At 56.8% G+C, this 21,412-nt stretch overlaps 1 protein-coding gene across 1 annotated transcript; it reads right to left on the bottom strand.

Annotated features, from left to right (window-relative positions):
• Positions 1-504: 504 nt before the first annotated feature.
• On the bottom strand, positions 505-13,438 carry LOC144941724 (fibulin-5-like). The gene is made up of 11 exons (XM_078868116.1): positions 13,045-13,438; positions 12,501-12,622; positions 10,026-10,071; positions 8,731-9,129; positions 7,507-7,629; positions 6,694-6,810; positions 6,050-6,169; positions 4,979-5,101; positions 4,023-4,149; positions 2,932-3,127; positions 505-2,669 (listed from the first exon to the last, which is right to left on the bottom strand). The coding sequence occupies exons 2-11, from the start codon at positions 12,597-12,599 to the stop codon at positions 2,508-2,510; spliced, it is 1,512 nt and encodes a 503-aa protein (XP_078724242.1). The 5' UTR covers positions 12,600-12,622; positions 13,045-13,438; the 3' UTR covers positions 505-2,507.
• Positions 13,439-21,412: the final 7,974 nt, after the last annotated feature.

The raw sequence follows: 21,412 nt of genomic DNA on the forward strand, positions 1-21,412 counted from the left end.
TTGAGCACCGTGTGTGGGAAAGTGTGCCTCTTGGTGTGGCACTCGAAGCGATTTCAGCCACCACTCTGTGATATCCGCTTCCGCGGGTCATCCTGTAGCTCAAGATGATGGCGCTGCTTACCGACAGATTTCCCCGCGTGAACATTTGTCTGATTGGCAAACACGCGGAGAGCACGAGAGGGAATAGCAGGTGCGAAATGACAAGATGAATACAAGCTTTTAACACGTAGGTTTGCGCGACCCAAATATTATCCATAATAAAGGATTTTTGTTGTTGTTAGATCGTGTATTTATAAATGTGTCGTTAAACCCGCCACCACCCGAATTGGCCTGTTCTGTTTACGTGACAAACCTTACTAATTGGCTGCGTTGGGTGGTGGCGAGTTTAACGACACATTTATATTTACGAAATCTAACCCAAAAAAACCCTCTATTATGGATAAATACAAGCTCTCAATCTGGATCGTGAGTCGGTAATTCATCATATCAGACAACTACACGAGCTTAGGGTTTTAATTAGGTTTATTATAAACGTGCACTGGTTATGAACAACACGTGAGAAGTACAGATTTTAAAAAAAAAACTTTAACCGCATTCAGGCGCCGTAGACTATTGTTGTGTTCGTGGTCACGATGGCAGCGATGTGTTGAGACCCATGCCGATATCGAGATCTGCTCGCTGCGACGAGAGGGCTTCAGTGGAGATAACAGAGTGAGTTCGTATAGTGTTGACATTTAAAATCCGGGCTTTTGTCGGTTGCATAACAATAATACTACTCCACCACTCAAGGACACGCATTCCCATGTAGTTCTCCACTATTCCCGTACACAGTAATGGGATATGTTTCATTTTCTTCCCATGATTCGTCCCGAATTTCTTGTTGCTCGGAGGTGGAAACCCCAAGCCAAGGCGACCACGTTGGTGGTCACTGCTCGTGCAACCAGGATGACCGGCGTCTGTGTTTACAATTGTGGAGCTGCCATCATCATCATCAACAACAACAACAACAAGAATGCGCCAATAATAATTACAACCGTTCACACGCTACCACGACGGGGCTAATTGAAACGAGGGCAATACTTAACATTTCACTTTGTGTGTGTGTGTGTTTTAGCGAGTTCCTAATAAATGAAAATCACGCAATGTACAGAGAAGCGAACGGACACAAAACGGTTAACGTTTTAAGTTAGAGGCGGGGATTTGTAACGACGCAGAAAGAGAGCGAGAAGACAAACGACGAATCTGCCGAGAGGGGGCCAGGCGACGCAAGGTGCTGTCCGCTTTACTCGCAGACGGCTCACGCTCAGCACCGCGAGGGGTCTACGCAGCGTCGCGTGGCGGACCGCGTGGCTCGAGACGCTGGCAACGGATCAGCGGGCGTCTGCTTATCTCGCGGAGGAAGAAGAGGCGGTCAGCCACGGGCGCATGAGCAAAGGAAAGCCTTGAGCCGGGGACTTTGAACCGGGGCAAGGGAGTCCACTGCACGGACTACTGGGGGGGGGCTCCAGGCCACGTTGGGCAGCATGAGTGGAATGAGCGACCTCCCACCGAGCGAACGTTGACTGGGGCCTCAAACTGCACTTTTTGTGGTTATTCTGGAGTGGGGGGATTGACGCGAGGGGCTTTCTGGTTTAGTGGTTCTGTCTGCAATTGAATCGTCCACTCACTATTCGATATAAAGACAAAGACCCCCCCCCCCACGCCATTTAGCACGGCGACACGAGGGGGTGGGTGGCCAGCACTGCGCCCGGCCGCCTTTGTCTCCCTCGTGGGCGATATGCTTACACACCGCACCGGGTACTCATTTTAGACTGAGTCGACGTAGGTGAGGCCCAGAACCGGTTCAGATAATCCTCACTGGTGTTGGTGGCTGTGAGCGGGAATCGAACTCGGGTGGATATAAACACACACATGCGCGTGCGTGACGAGTCATCGCGTTGCGCTGGGGACGAAGCATCTCACTCAGACATCACCGTGTCCACAAACACCGCCGAGGGAGAGCATGGGGGAGCAGCAGAGAGAGGGAACGCGAGAGAGAGATTGAGGAGAGAAGGCAGGAAGTGAGGGCTGACGCGACGACTTGGGAAGGGCTTCACCCAGCACTGGATTGATCATGGCTGATGACGACATTGAAGACACAAGGAGGGATTGGAGAGAGGTGGAGAGAGAGCTGATCGTAAAAAAAAAAAGAGAGTGACATTGAGTTTTTAGGTCATAATGGAGCTGTAACGTGAGAGAGAGAGAGGGGTAAGGGAGAGTGAAAGAAAGTCTCCCTTGGGTGCTCGCTGACTTTAACATGAGAGAGCTAAGGAAGAGTTAACGAGAGCGGTCGACACGGAGCAATACGTTCGCGAGAGAGCTGTGTCACGAGAGTTAGAGATAAGGGAGATAGGGAGAGACACAGAGATGGGGATCAGAAGTGGCACTCGGTGACTGTCGAGCGAGAGTGAGAGAGAGGTAAGGGAGAGGGAGAGAAAGAGGGAGGAAGGGAGGTAGGGAGGGGGGGATCAGAATGGGTGCTCGGTGACGAAGATGCTCAGGCGGATGATGGAGCTGCCACGTGTGCCGGCCGCCGGGTTGATGGTCAACATCTCGAGGTCCAGCACGAGGTCGCGGGGCCCCGTCACCGGGCGCGTCAGCACCAGCATCGCGCTCGCAGAGCCGATTTGCTGTGAAGCATCATCATCAACATCATCATCAACATAATCATCCCCGGCGTCATCATCATCCATCCCTTCCCCATCATCGTGTCACATAGCATCGCATCCTTCTGTCACGTCGTTTTGTATCGCGGGCCCGCGCGTCATCACGTCCAGTTGTGTTGCGTTGTCGCATCGTGTCGCAATCGCGTGTCATCCTGTTGTGTCGTCGCTGCAGCGTCGTAGCGTCGTGTCGCGGCGTCACCGCCGTGTCGTCGCGCCGTGTCGCTACCCGCATGAGGAAGTGGCCCGCATCGTCGCCGGCGGCGATGCGGAAGGTGTAGAAGGCGCCCGGGTACTGCGCCGTCGCCTGCATCTGGAAGACGTCGGAGGGAGCGGTGCGGCCGGCCTGCATCTGCATCGCCTTGTGCAGCACGATGTAGGGCTCCTCGCGGCACGCCGGGATCTCGCCGGGGCACACGCAGCGGCTACGGCGACAGACACGTGCAGGCTCGTAGTGCAGGACTATAGTGCATGGTGGTGGTGCACAGTGCAGGGTGGTGGTGCATAGTGCAGGGTGGCGGTGCATAGTGCAGGGTGCAGGACTATAATGCAGGGTGGTGGTGCACAGTGCAGGGTGCAGGACTATAGTGCAGGGTGGTGGTGCACAGTGCAGGGTGCAGGACCATAGTGCATGGCTGTATTGCAGGGTGGCGGTGCATAGTGCAGGGTGCAGAACTATAGTGCATGGCTGTATTGCAGGGTGGCGGTGCATAGTGCAGGGTGCAGGACTATAGTGCATGGCTGTATTGCAGGGTGGCGGTGCATAGTGCAGGGTGCAGGACTATAGTGCATGGCTGTATTGCAGGGTGGCGGTGCATAGTGCAGGGTGCAGGACTATAGTGCATGGCTGTATTGCAGGGTGGCGGTGCATACTGCAGGGTGCAGGACTATAGTGCATGGCTGTATTGCAGGGTGGCGGTGCATAGTGCAGGGTGCAGGACTATAGTGCATGGCTGTATTGCAGGGTGGCCGTGCATAGTGCAGGGTGCAGGACTATAGTGCATGGCTGTATTGCAGGGTGGCGGTGCATAGTGCAGGGTGCAGGACTATAGTGCATGGCTGTATTGCAGGGTGGCGGTGCATAGTGCAGGGTGCAGGACTATAGTGCATGGCTGTATTGCAGGGTGGCGGTGCACAGTGCAGGGTGGCGGTGCACAGTGCAGGGTGCAGGACTATAGTGCATGGCTGTATTGCAGGGTGGCGGTGCACAGTGCAGGGTGGTGGTGCACAGTGCAGGGTGGCGGTGCACAGTGCAGGGTGTCGGTGCACATTGCAGGGTGGCGGTGCACAGTGCAGGGTGGAACACCCCGCCCGCCTCACTTGTCCCCGATGAGCGTGTAGGGCGCGCTGCAGGTGATCCGCGGGAGGCAGCGGTGGCTGCCCTGCACGTTGAAGCAGCTCGCGCCCTCGGGGCACCCGTGGCTGCCCTCCTCGCACTCATCCACGTCTAGCGGGGGAGCAGGGTAGGGGGAGCAGGGTAGGGGGAGCAGGGTAGGGGGAGCAGGGTAGGGGGAGCAGGGTAAGGGGAGCAGGGTAGGGGGAGCAGGGTAGGGGGAGCAGGGTAGGGGGAGCAGGGTAGGGGGAGCAGGGTAGGGGGAGCAGGGTAGAGGGAGCAGGGTAAGGGGAGCAGGGTAGGGGGAGCGGGGCAAGAGAGGGGACGGGGTGAAAGGTCAAAGCAACGCTCTCCCTGCTGGAGTGCGGTCATTGTTACTGCTAAGCGGTCTTTGTGAGTGGTGTGGTGTGCAACGTGTGGTTATTGGTGCGGTGTTCGGTGCGGTGCATGGTGTGATGCATGGTGTGGTGCATGGTGGGGTGCTCGGTCGGCATGGTGTGGTGCTCAGCGTGATGCGTGCTGTGGTTTTCGGTGTGATGCATGGTGTGATGCATGGTGTGGTGCATGGTGTAATGCATGGTGTGGTGCATGGTGTGGTGCATGGTGTGATGCATGGTGTGGTGCATGGTGTGGTGCATGGTGTGATGCATGGTGTGGTGCATGGTGTGGTGCATGGTGCGATGCATGGTGTGATGCACGGTGTGGTGCACGATGTGATGCACGGTGCGATGCATGGTGTGGTGCATTGTGTGGTGCATGGTGTGATGCATGGTGTGATGCACGGTGTGATGCACGGTGTGGTGCACGGTGTGATGCATGGTGTGATGCACGGTGTGGTGCACGGTGTGGTGCATGGTGTGATGCACGGTGTGGTACACGGTGTGATGCATGGTGTGATGCACGGTGTGGTGCACGGTGTGGTGCATGGTGCGGCGCGCATTACCGCGGCAGCTGCGTGTGTCGCTCTGCAGGCGGTAGCCATGCGGGCACGAGCAGGCGTAGCTGCCCGCGTGGTTCTCACAGCGGAACTGGCACAGGTACTGCGAGAACGCACACTCGTCCACGTCTGCCGCGGGGGTACGCGGGGGAGCAGGGGGTCACAAGTGGGGTACGGGGAAGGGCGGTTCAGAGGGGACCCCACGGGGGTATGGAGGAGAGGCATTCACGGGCAGAGCGGGTTCACGTGGGGGTACGGAGGGAAGGGATACAGGCAGAGATCAATGGGGGATGTACGAGTTTTTGGGACACGGTTTTATTGTGGAGAGGGAGCGGGGGCAGGTAGGGAAGGGGATACATAGAACCATGGGGGGTGTAGGGGCTCAGTGGACACAGGGGTATTGGGGAGACAGGAGTTTCACGGAGACACGGGGGATCACTGGGATATAAGTCAAATTGTGGACCCAGATTATTTGGAGGGCTTTGCTCAGATGATCAGACATACCACGTGATGATGATGATCATGGTAGTGATGGTGGTGAACATGAACATCAACGTATTAATTATCGCCATTACTACTATCACCACCACAACATTGAAATCACTCTCGTGTGAGTGTTCAATATTATCTTCTTCAACCATCGAAGAGTCGCAATGCCCACCAATCATCATCTATCACTCATACCACCATCATCGTCATCGCCAACAGTCACAATACAATCATCTTTACTGCTGTCATCATGATCATTGCTATAATCATCAATACTTTTAATCCCATCATCACTGCGATCAGCAACTCCATCGACCCCCTGGATACACTTGCAAACCAGGCGTTGAATCCAGGGAATTTCCAGGTGAAAACAATTAGTAAACATACATTATGACAAATTATTCACCAGGTGAGTGTGAGCCTGAAGACTCGCGTTCAAGAGGGTCCTGCTACACTGGGATTTTTTTTTTTTTACCAACGCCGTTAGTGACGAGAGTTTGGCTTTTTGGGATTAAACAAAAAAAACCCCACCATGCGCACAAAGCTCCACACAGATGGATTCAAGAACTCCACTGCATGACCTCTCACCTCGGCATGACCTTTGGTCCCCGTCCAGCTCGAAGCCGCTGTCACAGCGGCACAGGAAGGAGCCGTAGAGGTTGAGGCAGTTTTGCGAGCAGGGGCGCTCCACCTCGCACTCGTCCAGATCTGCAAGGTCAACCAAGGTGACCAACACACGGCGTGCACCATATGAGGTCAACTATGTTGGGGGGAGGGGGGATGGGGTCACCCAAGGGTGTAAACAATGCAGGGGTCAATCACTTTGTGTCCACGATGGCGTGTGAGGCTGTGGTACCTGCGCAGGTGTGTGGTCGTGGTACCCTGTACAGGTGTATGGTACCCGTGCAGGTGTATGGCACCCTGTACAGATGTATGGTACCTGTGCAGGTGTGTGGTAGCCTGTACAGGTGTATGGTACTTGTCCAGTTGTGTGATACCCTGTATAGGTATATGGCACCTGTACAGGTGTATGGTACCCGTGGAGGTGTGTGACATCCTGTACAGATGTATGGTACCTATGCAGGTGTGTGGTAGCCTGTACAGGTGTATGGTACTTGTCCAGTTGTGTGATACCCTGTATAGGTATATGGCACCTGTACAGGTGTATGGTACCCGTGCAGGTGTGTGGCATCCTGTGCAGGTGTGTGGCATCCTGTACATATGTATGGTACCTGTGCAGGTGCGGTTGTCGGCCGCGAGGCTGAACCCGATGCTGCATGCGCAGCGGAACGAGCCGGGCGAGTTGAGGCACTGGTGGGAGCAGAGGCCCAAGCGACACTCATCCACGTCTGTGCGGGCAGGGGTCGGGGGGGGTAGAGATGGGATCAAGCACCCGCTCCTAACCCAGACCCTGGGTCCCAGTCGCATACCCCAGTCTTAGTCTTGGCCCTGCTTGCAATCTGTATCATCGGCAGCAGCAGCCATGATCAATCCACTGCTGGATGAAGCCCGTTGCCACCTCTCACCGCGCTCTGAATCCCGGTGCAAAATGCGGGCTCCCAGACCCCCACTGCCAGTCCAGACTCAGACACCAGTCCGAGATGCCAATACCATTGAGCAGTCCTAATCCACACCTAGGCCCCCTTCCTCCACCGGGCATACCCCCCCCCCCCACCCAGTGCCGGATTAAGCTAGTGCAGGGCCTGTAGCATGATGTTATAAAGGGGCCCTAAAAAAAACACATAAATATTAAAACACAATTTTTTGACTTGCATAGTAAAGTTCTTGTATTTTTTAATTTGCTATACAGCCAGATAATACGACAAATCGCTAACCTTAAACACCCAGTCGTTGGTAAAAGTTTAAGGCAGCATAGTACTATAGTAATATAGCAAGTGCAGAATCACTGAACCGGAATTGATAGCTTGAAAGCATTTAGCGCGGGGCCCTTGAAAGTGCGGGGCCCGTAGCATCACGTGCAGCTACTTCTACTACTACTACGATAATCCGGCACTGCCCCAACCCCGGCCCCACGTGGTACTCACCCACGCACTGCGCGCCCAGCAGCGTGAAGCCATCCGGGCAGCGGCAGCTGTGGCTGCCCGCCTCGTTCACGCACCGCTGGCCGGGGCGGCAGCGGTGCGAGCCGCGGGCACACTCGTCCACGTCTACACGGGGTGGGGGGGGAGACAACGCGGGCGGAGACACACGCAGGAGTGAGACACACGGAGACACGAGGGAGACACACGTAGGAGACACACGTAGGAGACACGGGGGAGACGCGCGGAGAACACGAGACACGGGACACACACAGGTGTGAGACACACGGAGACACAAGGGAGACACACGTAGGAGACACGGGGGAGACGCGCGGAGAACACGGGACACACACAGGCGTGAGACACACTGAGACACGGGACACACACGGGCGTGAGACACACAGAGACACGGTACACACACAGGCGTGAGACACACGGAGACGCAAGGGAGACAACAATGGGGAAACACAACGGAGGTACACGGGGAGACACAGTCTTGCCAACTTCTTAAAGCGGAAAATCGCTAAACAACACAAGCGTTCTCGTGTAATCAAACATGATTATTTATTTATATTATGTTAGTTTTCCCAGGAACGCCTCGCCGAGTTGCAGGAGGGTCCCGCCAAGCGATCGCAGTCAGGGAGGTGATGCTGCTGCTGCTGCTGAGCGTGAGATCCCAAATGAGTCATTTGCAGGTAATTTTTCTAAATTGGGATGTTTCGGTTGATACCGATTACGTTGTGCGTGCGTGTTTAACTTTGGGAGGAGGCTAGAGAACCCGGAGGAAATGCATGCAGAACAGGGGAGGGGTAGAGCATGCACACTCCTCCACACGAAGAGGCGTCCGAGTTGAGACTTGAACCCAGGGGCGTGTTGCCTTGAGGCACGACGCACGGAGCCGCTAACACCCCTGGGGGCCCTGGCACCAGTCACGTGACAACCACCACGACGCATCACGCGCAGGGAAAACGAAAACCGAGATCTATGACCCGCGTAGGACGAGTGAGCAGGGCGCAGCGGGGAGGGAGGAGGAGGGGTAAGGTGGAGGAGGGGGATGGAGAGGAGGGGTAAGGTGGAGGAGGGGTAAGGTGGAGGAGGGGTAAGGTGGAAGAGGGGTAAGGTGGAGGAGGGGGATGGAAAAGAGGGAACCGGGTGGAGGGAAGGAGTTGAGTCCGTGAGGGAGGAGAGAAGAAAGCTGCTCGAGGTGGTGGTGGTGGTGGGGTGCCTCACCCACACAGCGCCCGGCAGAGTCTCCCTCGTACCCCGGCGAGCAGACCACGTGGGGCGCCCTCACCGGGGGGTCCGCGTAGGGGCCCTGGGCTCGGGGGGCCGGGGGGCCGGGGGGCGGCTCGACTAGCTCCCCCGCGCTGAACGCCAAGCGCTCCAGCGCGGGCAGCGCCGCGGGGGGACGGAGAACCGAAGGGGGCCCGGTGGAGGTCCCCTGGGTTCGCGGGGGTGCCGCGGGGGGCTGCGTCCCCCTGTGGGCGTCCTGGGCGGCCCCGCCTTCCTCGGTGCCCACCGTGAAGATGAGCGTGGCGGAGTGCGGCAGGCAGAGGTAGCCCCCGAAGTTGTTGACGCAGCGCAGGCCGCCCTTGCACGCGTCGGCGATCGTCAGGCACTCGTCTATGTCTGCGGACGCGGGGTTCGGGGTCAGGGCCGCGGTATCTCGGGGTGAGGGGTCAGGGCCGCGGTATCTCGGGGTGAGGGGTCAGGGCCGCGGTATCTCGGGGTGAGGGGTCAGGGCCGCGGTATCTCGGGGTGAGGGGTCAGGGCCGCGGTATCTCGGGGTGAGGGGTCAGGGCCGCGGTATCTCGGGGTGAGGAGTCAGGGCCGCGGTATCTCGGGGTGAGGGGTCAGGGCCGCGGTGTCTCGGGGTGGGAGGGGGGATGGTGGACGGGCGGCCGCAAGCTGCGGCGGCGTGGATACCGTGCAGGAGAAATGTTGAATGTGCGCCGGCAACTTCGGCGCCACGTTGCGACGGCAAAGCACACTGATGCACACCGTGAATCGCGCGACTTATTATCTACGGGGTGTACACGTGCCGATCTCTTGTGTAACCCACCGGTCCCATCACCAGCCCAGGCCACCGAGTCCGCAATACACAAGACTCGGTGGCCTGGGCTGGTGATGGGACCGGTGGGTCTTTCTTTATTCGGGGGTCGCCATACTAAAAGAGGTTTAAAACCTCTGAGTTAGGGGCGTATCGTTATTATCGTCGTCGTCGTGATTAGCAGCGGCAGCTGCACAACGAATATATTCACCTTCATCGAAACTCACAGCCGTCATCACCAATACTGTAGGTACGAACAGCATCAGCGGCATAACCAGCAGTAACATCATCACGTAATCGTCACCACCATTATCATTATAACTAGCATCGAAGTCACCAACAACATTATCGTCATCGCCAACAGCAACAGCAACATCATCATCAACCATCACCACCATGATCATGGTCAAAACACACATCATCATTTAGCACCACGATCATCATCGGAACCATCATCACCCCTGCCACCTCTCACCTCTGCACTGCTCAATCTCGCTGTCCCAGGTGTATCCTTCGGGGCACTGCGGGAAGAAAGAGGGGGGGCGAGGAAGACGAGGGGGGGGATGAGCGGGAGGGGTCCGGGAAACCGCCGGTCCCCGTATTTTATTTTGCTCTATGCGGGATTGGTGGATCACGCGCAGATCAAATCACCCGCGAACGCGCCCAATCACCTCCGGATCTCGGGCGCTCAGCGGGGTTTCGCCTGATTCGTGCTCGCATAGGAGTTTGCCTGGGAATACCTTGTGTTGGAGGCGAGGTGGTCAGGAGATGGCAGTAAAGCAAAACAGATTATTGATTCTATATGTGCGGAGCTTTGAGTTTAATTGAATCGGCCAAACATCCCAATGTAGCAGGACCCTCCTGAAGAGAGTTTTGGGTTTTCGCGGATACATAAAAGATGAAGGCGCAGTCCTGCAAGTGCTCGCTGAGGCCACTGCTGGCGGAAAGGACTCCACTGGAGAGCACTCTAGAGGGAACCACTCGTGGCTAATTTTGGCCTACTCTTCCACGCTGGCCAGACGGCGTGGAAGAGGTGGAAATACCCACACTTTACCCCACCGCTCGCGTCCTGCCCATCATAGACACAGCGTGGTGGGCCCATGTTGGGTGGACGGGGGCCCAGCGAGCAAGCGGGGGGGGAGGGGGAAGGATTTGGGAAACTCGCCCCATTGGTTGAACTCCCGCGTCGAGCGATCGAATGGAGCCGGCGCCTTAGGGATTTACATTCCGGTGCGATAATAATTATACACAACGTGGCATGCGCACAGTTATTATTTACTTATCATCAGCAGCATCGTCAGCATCCTCATGCCAGAGCTATCAAAAAGTTCCATCGGCGAGTTTGTGAAAACAACAGCACGCGTGGAGGCACACGGGGTTCCCGGGGGGACGGGGTCACGGTCCAGGGTCACGGCGGCGTCAAGGCTTTGTGTGTGAAGCTTGGGAGGGCCGCGACAATAGTTAATACATGTAAATAATCACGTATGTATTCACGTGTGGATGTATGTTTAACGTATTTCACACCGTACGTAGCCAACCGCGCTAATCGGAGGTGCGGGCCAGGGAGAACAAACTAAACACACAAAGCAGTTCTCACGAAATGAGTGAAATTATGATGATCATATGGTGATGATGATGATGATGAATTATCATCATCATCTCAAATCGTTCCACGTCGCCACACTGTGCTCGTTCTCTCGGACAGAGAGGGAGGGAGGAAGACTCAGAGGCGCCAGGAGGAGGAACCACGCGGTGGTTAGCCGGTGCTTCCAAACAATTGCCCAAGCTCTGCTGTCCTCTATAAATGAACATGTTTTCTGCCAACTAAGCGAGCGTTTATACAAGTGGGAGGGCGGGTGCTCCGGTTTCCCCCACCCACGTGTACAGCACAATAAACACAACTCACCATTCATTGCCTGGAAACATGTGAAAATAAAAACACAATGCAGCCGCAGCAGCAGCAGCAGCGACAGAACCCTCCTGAACACGAGTCATGCGACTCAGCGTGGCTCTCCTTGATAAATAGTCAAATTAATTAAATATTAATAACGATTATTGATTAGTATTATGATTCCTAGCCGTGACGTTTCTTGGCCAATCTTAATTACTTTTTTCTCTTAACGGTGTCTTTACCCTGCGCGTGTTCTCTAATCCACGTGATCTTAAAAACGCAAATTAAGTAAATAGGAAAAACGATTTGTATTTTTTTTGTCTTATTACAATTATGATTCCTAGCCGTGCCGTGTCTTGCCCAATCTCAATAACTTTTTTTTGTTAGCGGTATCTCTACTCTATGCCTGCTCTCGAATCCACGTGCTCCTCCTCCTCTCTCTGTCTCTCATGTTCACCTTCTGAGGAGCTCGCTCGTCGCCGTGGCGTGCGCGATGACCACCACCACCACGTGACTTTTCTTTTTGTGTTGTGCGCGCTGCATTTAGCGCCACAGCGCGTGGATTTATAGTGTTTATTTGTTTGCTGGTGACTGTATTTCATATCGGAATCGCCTCCAGTGCTGTTGCTGCTGGCGGCTATAAAAGTTGTTTAAAAGTCAAGTCTGTCTCAGTGGAACCCCGCGGGCACGCCCCGCGATTAGCGAGTGATGCCCGCGTCTCAGCTCCGCGTCGCAGGGAGCGGTTCGCGCTCAGGGAACATTCCCTCTCGCCCGAGGACAAGTTGCACAGATGTAATCGATTGGTAGCGTTTGACGCGAGCCTAAACGTCCATTCGAATCGATGATTCTTGACGCGCGCGGTCAACGCTCAACTCGAAGTGTCTCGAACATCTACTTTCACGGCGCAAAGCTAGTGCGAGGAAATTCCACAGCCCCGTGGCGGGAGCCAGTACATTCATCGGCTGGCTACTCAGTACCTCCCCAGAAAGTGGTACGAATTTTACCGACCCCGGAAGGATGATTGTATAGCGGTTGGGCGAGCGGCGAGGCGCGACTTACCGGTGAACCCAGTGGGTCCTGGGCTCGAACCCGGACCCCAGACGCCATGAGCAGCAGCAGCAGCAGCGGACACCACGAGGCGAGCAGCGGATGGAACATGACTTCAAGAGGGAGACGACGGCCTGGGAGGTAAGGGGAGATGAAGATGTGAGTGAGTGGGCGTGTGGTGAGGTCAGTTTCCCCGACAGTCTGTTAAGGCTACATGGGGGATCTTTGTCTTTCGGGTTCGATTCCCGCTCATGGCAAACACCAGTGATGATTATCTGAACCGGTCCTGAGCCTCCCCTGGGTAGAGTCATCCTCAAATGAGTACCTGGTGCGATGTGTAAACATCGCCACCAGGGAGACAAAGGCGGCCGGGCGTGGTGTTGTCCACCCACCCCGTCGTGTGCCGTGCGGCCTTTATAGGTGCTCGCTAACAGCACTTGCTCCTACAGTCTGTTAAGGCTACACGGGGGATCATTGTGAGGTCAGTGGGTGTGTGGGGAGAAATAATTGAGAGATAATGGGTGAGGTGCTTGGGAGATGAGGAAGAGGCACTTACCTGGGATATGACGAGGTGAGATGACGAGGTGAGATTACGATCTCCTGCTGATGCCGCTCTTCGAGTTTAATTCGATCTCTGCGTCTCCCCTCCCTGCTCTCCTCCAACTCTCCCCTGCCTCTCCCCTGCCTCTCGTCTCTGTCACTCTCTCCACTGCCTCTCCCCTGCCTCTCGTCTCTGTCTCTCTCCTGCCTCTCGTCTCTGTCAATATCTCCCCTCCCTGCCTCTCGTCTCTGCCTCTCTCCCCTGCCTCTCTCTCCACTGCCTCTCGTCTCTGTCTCTCTCTCCACTGCCCGCGCTTTCCGCTTGGCGCTCACTCCGCGTTGTGCCGTGCGAGCGAGGGGAGTCGCGAATTAGAGTCCAGGAGAGGAGGGAGGGGAGGGAGAGAGGAAGAGGGGAGGGGACGGGGTGGAGGGGAGGGGGGAGGAAGAGAGGGGAGGGAGGAAGATGAGAGAAGGCAGCAGAGGGGAGGGAGACGGTGGGGGGGGGGGGTGTTTGGGGGGGGGGCAGTTGATGGTGAAGTGGTGCGGGGTGGAGGCGGGCAGGGGTTTCGGGGTGTTTGAGTACGGGGGGGAGAGGGGGGGTCTCTGTGAGTCTCTGTGTGCGTGTGTGCTGCTGAGTGTGAGTGAGTGCACGAGTGAGTGTGAGTGAGCGAGCTACAGAACTTGCTAATCTCTGTGCCACCCGGGGAGCGGTGGCGCAGAGGTTAGCGCGCTGCGCTACGAGCCCGGCGACCCGAGTTCGATTCCTGCTCATGACGACCATTTTAACCGGTCCTGGGCCTCCCCTAGGTCGACTCAGCCTAATAAAATAGTACCTGATACGGTGTGTCAACATCGCCACTGGGAAGACAAAGGCGGCCGGGCGTGTGCCGTGCCGGCCTTCATAGGTGCTCGCTAACAGCACTTGCCCCAACAGTATGTATGTGAAGGCTAGACGGGGGATCTTTATCTTTGTGTGTAGGTATGTGTGTTAACTCCCCCCCCTCCTCGACTATAATCAACTCATTCTACACCCAGCCCCGCTCCCTAGCGCTGGGCACGCGGCAATTAAAGCGTGAGCTCATTAAGCAGACTGCGCAATGAATGCCCGGAGGACAAGGGGGGGAGAAGGAGGGAGGGGAGGGGTGATGGGGGGTCTCCACCCGTGAGCAACACGTGCGTTGTGCAGCCCCCCACCCCCCACCTTCTTTAGAGTCCCCCACCCCACAATGATATCTCTGTGTCTCTGTGTCTGCATTCCTCGTGTGGACGTGTCCCCCCCCCACGTCTTCGTGTCCTCGTGGTCACCCCGTGTCGATCTCCCTGTCTCCATGTCGATCTCCCTGTCTATATGTCTATGCGCATCTCTCTCTCTTTGGTCACGTCTCCCTGTGGCCGTCTCCGCGTCTCTTCTGGGGGGCCCCTCTTGCTATTGAGACGACTCTGCGGGGGGGGGGGGGGGTGGGGGAGCGAGGAGCGGGGGAGCGGGGGGGCGGGGGGGGCGGACCCGCGCACAATCGCCTCTTTGTGGCCGCGTTGTGCCCCCCACGGCGCAAGCGGAACAATCAAAGTGGTCACCCCCCCCCCCTGCCCCAAACCCTGGACAACAAAAAACACAAAATCGAGACAAAACGAACCCCCCCCCCCTCGCCTGTACCCCGCCCCCCTGCTCCCCCTGCTCCCCCGCACCCCCCGCTCCCCCCGCTCCCCGCCCCCCATCCTCACAACCATCACCACCACGACCACCACTGCTACCATCAGTAGCATCACTCCAAAAGGCAGAGATCCCCTCGTATAGCCTGAACAGACTGTTGGGACTCACTATTAGCGAGCACCGATGAAGGGCGGTCGACGAGAGGGTGCGGGTGGCCAGTACCAACGGCCGCCTTTGTCTCCCCAGTGGCGATGTTTGCACACTGCACGAGGTATTAATTTAAGGCTGATTCGACCTAGGTGAAGGCCCAGGACCTGTTCAGATAATCGCTACTCGTATTGGTCGTGAGCAGGAGTCGAACTCGGGTCGCCGGGTTCGTAACGCAGCGCTGTAACCAGTGCGCCACCGCTCGCCACCACCACCACGCGTCGCACTGCGCACACTCCACATGCCGCAGCTACAGCAGCTGCAGCAGCAGCTATAGCAATGACAGCAGCTACAGCAGTTGCAGCTACAGCTATAGAAGTGACAGCTACAGATACTGAAGCTACAGCTGTAGCACTGACAGCTACAGCAGCTACAGCAGCAGCAGTGACAACAACTGCAGCAGTTACAGCAGTGACATCAGCTACAGCAGTGACAGCAGCTACAGCAGCTACAACAGCAGCAGCTACAACAGCAGCAGCTACAGATGCAGCTACAGCTACAGCAGCTACAGCAGCTTCAGCTGCAGCAAAGACAACAGCTACAGCTGCAACAGCTACAGCAGTGACAGCAGCTACAGCTATAGCAGCTACAGCAGCAAGCGCGCGCTCGGGCCGAGTGGGTGACGAAGGCGGTGTTGATGTTCCACACGAGGGAGGAGAATTACCGCTTTGAGCCCCGAGCCGCCGGGAACGATTACCGGTGGGGGGGTGGACGGTGAGGTTGGTGGGGGGGGGGGGCACGGAGCAGGAAGAGTTCAATCGCAGCGAATTAGCGCGCCCATCACCGTCATCCCCATCATCATCCTCCTCCTCGTCATCGTGACTCGGGCAGGGATGATGACGCACGCGACCCGCGGTCTCCTCTGATCCCCCCCCCCCGCGTGTCCGTGTTTGTTCACCGACAATCGCTTACAGATGGAGGGGGGGGGCACGAGAGGAGGGGGGGGGGTGCGTGGCACGAGACGCGATCGCGACGAGATCAGCGACGAAGAGGTGGAGGAGGAGGTTGTGTAGGTGGAGGAGCTGATGGAGGTGGTGATGGAGTAGGTGGTGAAGGAGGTGAGGGAGATGGGTGTTATTGATGTGGAGGAGGTGATGGAGGGTGTAAATGTTGAGGTTGTAAAGGGTATTGAGTAGGTAGATGAGGTTGTGGAGGTAGATGCTGAGTAGGCGGGTGGTGAGGAGGTAAATGTTGAGACGGCGAGGAAGGAGCTGTGTGTTGTGCAGGTGGAGGTGAGGGATGTGGAGGAGGTGATGGAGGTGGGTGTTGTGCAAGTGGACAGGGTGATGGAAGAGGTGGGTGTTGATCAAGTGGACAAGGTGATGGAGGAGGTGATGGAGGAGGTGGGTGTTGGGTAGGTGGACAGGGTGATGAAGTGACGGCTGAGTAAGCGGATGTTGAGGAGGTGAAGGAAGTGGACGAGGAGGCGGAGGAGGATGATAAAGGTTCTTGTTGGGGTGCGATGACGAATGAAGAGGTGACGGACGAGGCGATGAACGACGCTCGCTATGCATCACGCCGGGGTCTGGAATTGAACCCTTCCTTCTCCTGCGCGGCAGGAGAGGCGCCTCTTTGTGAGCTGCAGGACCTTGAGCTAACGCCCTGCGCCCCTAATTGGTCATTGACGCGGTCCTTATGTAACGGGCAACGAGGTGTGTGTAACGTTAGTCGAGGTGTGTGTAAGGTGAGATTGTGTGTAAACACACTCTCATACCTTACACATACCACACACACACACACACACCCCCATCACACCACCCACACACACACACAACCTACATACCTCATACACACACACACCCCACCCTCAAACAAAGATCACCCGTATCGACTTTAACAGACTGTTGGGGCAAGCGCTGTTGACAAGCATAGGGACACGAGGGGGTGGGTGGTCAGCACCACGCCCGGCCGCCTTTGTCTCCAAAGTGGCGATGTTTACACACAAAATACTCATTCAAGGCTGAGTTCACCTAAGACGAAGCCCAGGACCGGTTCAGAGTTAATCGTCGCCGGTTTTGTTGACCGTGAGCGGGAATCGAACTCGGGTCGCCGGATTCGTCGTGCAGGGCGCTAGTCGTTGGGCCACCGCTCCACCCAGACCTCACACGTCCAACGGCCCTGGGTCTCCCCAATGTCCCCCTGGGCGTTTAAACATCAGCAATGGGAAGACAAAGGTGGCCGGGCGTGGTGCTAACGGTACTTTCCCCAAACGCCTGCCAGTACGATGCCGTGTAGGGATGTTTGTTGTTGTATGCACGAGCGGGTATGTATCGGCATGCATGGGCATGTGTATGAGTGTGTGTGTATGGGCGAGTGTGTGTAAGTATGTGTATGTTTTAGTGTTTGTGTGTGTGTACAATGTGTGTGTATGAGTGTACGAGTGTGTGTAGTTGTTGCTCTGCATTTATATCAGTCATACGAAATAAGAAGTTGTGTATGTATATAGGATGTAATACTACACGCACACACCCTCACACCGATGCCAAGTGTCACGTGCTGGCTAAATAATGATCCGACTTGTGAATGGGGACCTGGAAACACATTCCTGCGAACGCAACACACACAAACACACACACATACATACACACACATACACACACTTATATACACAAAGATCCCCCGTGTAGCCACACCGGCTCTTGGGGCAAGTGTTGTTAGCGAGCGCCTATGCAGGCCGGTCACGCAATGCATGACTGGGTGTACACACACACACACACACGTTGTGAACACACACGTAACACACACACACACGTCGTGTACACACACGCATGAACACACACGTGTACACCCCACGCACCGACGGACACGCGTGTCCACTCACCCAGGCGTGGCCACACACGAGGGCACACGTGTACATCCACACATGAACCCACACACAAATGTTCACATACACACATGAACACATACGGCCACGCACGCACACACATGTACATCCACGCATGAACACGCGTGTGAACGAACACACTCGTCTGCGCGCACACAGAGTAAAAAATACGCGTATTGTTTATTAATCAAATGCACGCGACTCGTGCTCACCCAAGGAACAAAACAACAGTCGTCATTGTCAGCGCTCGTGCCAGGCTAGGTGCACCTCGAGGCCGTCACGTGAAGTGATGGAAGGCTCCCTGCGGGCAGGAGTTCACGACAAAGACCCAGGCGCTATTGGGTAACTGTGCTCAGCCAGCGAAAAAATGCACACCCGTGGCTTAGTGGAGGGTTGCCTGCCTCAGCCCATCATCCCCGCAAGGTCGATATCATAGGTACCACATTTCGTGGGGAAATCGACAGTGGCCGTCCAATGGATCGACTCGCCTCCGCCATGTCAATGTGGAATCTCCACCACGAGGGCTGTACACAGGCGATGAGCACCGCGTCGACGCAGACGAGGGGATGGTGTGCCGGTCACCGCGCGTGGCTTTCTTTGTCTCCCCAATGCTCATGTTTGCACACCGCACCAAGTAGTCATTTAAGGCTGAGCCCACATAGGGGAGGCCCAGCTATTCGGTTCAGATATTCGTCACGGATGTTGTCCACGAGCGGGAATCCAACTTGGGTGGTCACCGGAGATCGTGGTGCGGCGCGCGCGAACCACTGCGCCACCGCTCCCCACGTGAAAGACTCGTGAACGACTGGAGAACGACTCGTGAACGATTCGTGAACGACTGGAGAACGACTCGTGAACGACTCGTGAACGATCCGTGAACGACTCGTGAACGACTGGGGAACGACTGTGGAACGACTCGTGAACGACTGGTGAACGATCCGTGAACGACACGTGAACGACTGGTGAACGACTGGGGAACGACTGTGGAACGACCGGTGAACGACCCGTGAACGACTGGGGAACGACTGTGGAACGACCCGTGAACGACCCGTGAACGACCCGTGAACGACTGGGGAACGACTGGGGAACGACTGTGGAACGACCCGTGAACGAACGGTGAACGACTCATGAACGACTCGTGAACGAGCCGTGTGCACTCGCGTCCCCTGCGTGCAATCTCCGAGCGCGCGCCGCGCGTGGGACCCTCCTCGGTGTCTGCGTTCGCGGCGCTGCTGCTGCTGCTGTTTGGAATCACGACCCGCACGGCACACGCGAGGGAGTGCTGCCGCTGCTCAATCCACATCCACACGACAGGAGATCATCTCCCACACACACGACCACACGTGTGTACACATAAGTACACATATGGACATCTCCCCCCCATTCCCCATCTTCTCGCTGGGGGGGGGGGGATGTAGGCGTGTCGCTCCGTAATGGATGGTGCTGGAGGCATTGCATCAGGAACTGATGGCGAGCTCACAGTACCCAATCAGTTCCGAATGCAGTATCTTCAACACCAGTACTAGGGCCTCCTCCTCCTTCCCCCCCCACCTCCTTGACCCCCCACCCCACCCCCGAGGGAATCTTCCGCGAAGGGGCGGGGCTTGGGGTAGGGTGGGGGTGTGGATGCGGGTGGGATCCGTGACAGATCCGTGACAGATTCGTGACATGCTCGGTGACAGCTGATGCAACTTCATTCATTCGCCCGGGTGGTCTCCACGTGCCATTCTCGACAGAGCCCTGGTGCCCGATGGCCGTTATAGGTGACAATGCATTCATTCGCCACCGCCATGTATTGCTGTGATGGTGTTTGGGCGTTGCTGATTAATGGGTGAATGAAGCGGTAGATGGGAGAGTGGTTGAGAAAGTGGTGTGAGTGGAGGCGTGAGAGAGCGGGTGAGGGGCGAGTGCGTGTGTGAGTAGATGTGTGAGTGGGTGGGTGAGTAGATGTGTGAGTGGATTAGTGGGCGAGTGAGTTCGTGGGCGAATGATCAGTAACATGGGCCCAGGTGAGCGATTAATAGGGAGCGGTATGTGTACTGAGGGGGAGCGGGGTGTGTGTGTACTAAGGGGGAGCGGGGTGTGTGTGTACTCAGGGGGGAGCGGGGTGTGTGTGTACTCAGGGGGGGGCGGTGTGTGTGTACTCAGGGGGGAGCGGTGTGTGTGTACTCAGGGGGAGCGGGGTGTGTGTGTACTCAGGGGGGGGCGGTGTGTGTGTGTGTACTCAGGGGGAGCGGTGTGTGTGTACTCAGGGGGGAGCGGTGTGTGTGTACTCAGGGGGAGCGGGGTGTGTGTGTACTAAGGGGGGGCGGTGTGTGTGTGTACTCAGGGGGAGCGGTGTGTGTGTACTCAGGGGGGGGCGGTGTGTGTGTACTCAGGGGGAGCGGTGTGTGTGTACTCAGGGGGAGCGGTGTGTGTGTGTACTCAGGGGGGAGCGGTGTGTGTGTACTCAGGGGAGCGGTGTGTGTGTACTCAGGGGGAGCGGTGTGTGTGTGTACTCAGGGGGGAGCGGTGTGTGTACTGAGAGGGAGCGATGTGTGTGTGTACTCAGGGGGAGCGGTGTGTGTGTACTGAGAGGGAGCGATGTGTGTGTGTACTCAGGGGGAGCGGTGTGTGTGTACTCAGGGGGAGCGGTGTGTGTGTGTACTCAGGGGGAGCGGTGTGTGTGTGTACTCAGTAGGAGCGGTGTGTGTGTGTACTCAGGGGGAGCGGTGTGTGTGTGTACTCAGGGGGGAGCGGTGTGTGTGTGTGTACTCAGGGGGAGCGGTGTGTGTGTACTCAGTAGGAGCGGTGTGTGTGTGTACTCAGTAGGAGCGGTGTGTGTGTACTCAGGGGGAGCGGTGTGTGTGTGTGTACTCAGGGGGAGCGGTGTGTGTGTACTCAGTAGGAGCGGTGTGTGTGTGTACTCAGTAGGAGCGGTGTGTGTGTGTACTCAGGGGGAGCGGTGTGTGTGTGTACTCAGGGGGGAGCGGTGTGTGTGTGTGTACTCAGGGGGAGCGGTGTGTGTGTGTGTACTCAGGGGGAGCGGTGTGTGTGTACTCAGGGGGGAGCGGTGTGTGTGTGTGTACTCAGTAGGAGCGGTGTGTGTGTGTGTACTCAGTAGGAGCGGTGTGTGTGTGTACTGAGGGGGAGCGGTGTGTGTGTGTGTACTGAGGGGGGGCGGTGTGTGTGTGTACTGAGGGGGGGCGGTGTGTGTGTGTACTGAGGGGGGGCGGTGTGTGTGTGTGCTCAGGGGGAGCGGTGTGTGTGTGTGTACTGAGGGGGGGCGGTGTGTGTGTGTGTACTGAGGGGGGGCGGTGTGTGTGTGTGTACTGAGGGGGGGGGGCGGTGTGTGTGTGTACTGAGGGGGGCGGTGTGTGTGTGTACTGAGGGGGGGCGGTGTGTGTGTGTACTCAGGGGGAGCGGTGTGTGTGTACTAAGACGGCCGGGCGGGGTGCTGGCTCCTGACACCCCTCGTGTACCACAGTTGCCGGTCTTCATCGGTGCTCCCTAACAGCACGCACTTGCCCCAACAGTCTGTCAAGACTATATTGGGGGGGGGGGGGACCTTTGTCTTTGTGATCGTTGCGTGTGTGTAATTGTGTCCACGTGCAAGTATTGCACGCGTGTGCGATCGTGTGGCTGTGTCCGTATGTCAGCTTCGTTCTCCTCCACGTGCTGTGGAGGATGAGGAGGGGGGGGGGGCGCTGTGGTTTTGCTGTA

This window comes from Lampetra fluviatilis, chromosome 25 (assembly GCF_964198595.1).
Source record: "Lampetra fluviatilis chromosome 25, kcLamFluv1.1, whole genome shotgun sequence".
NCBI classification, from domain to species: Eukaryota; Metazoa; Chordata; class Hyperoartia; order Petromyzontiformes; family Petromyzontidae; genus Lampetra; species Lampetra fluviatilis.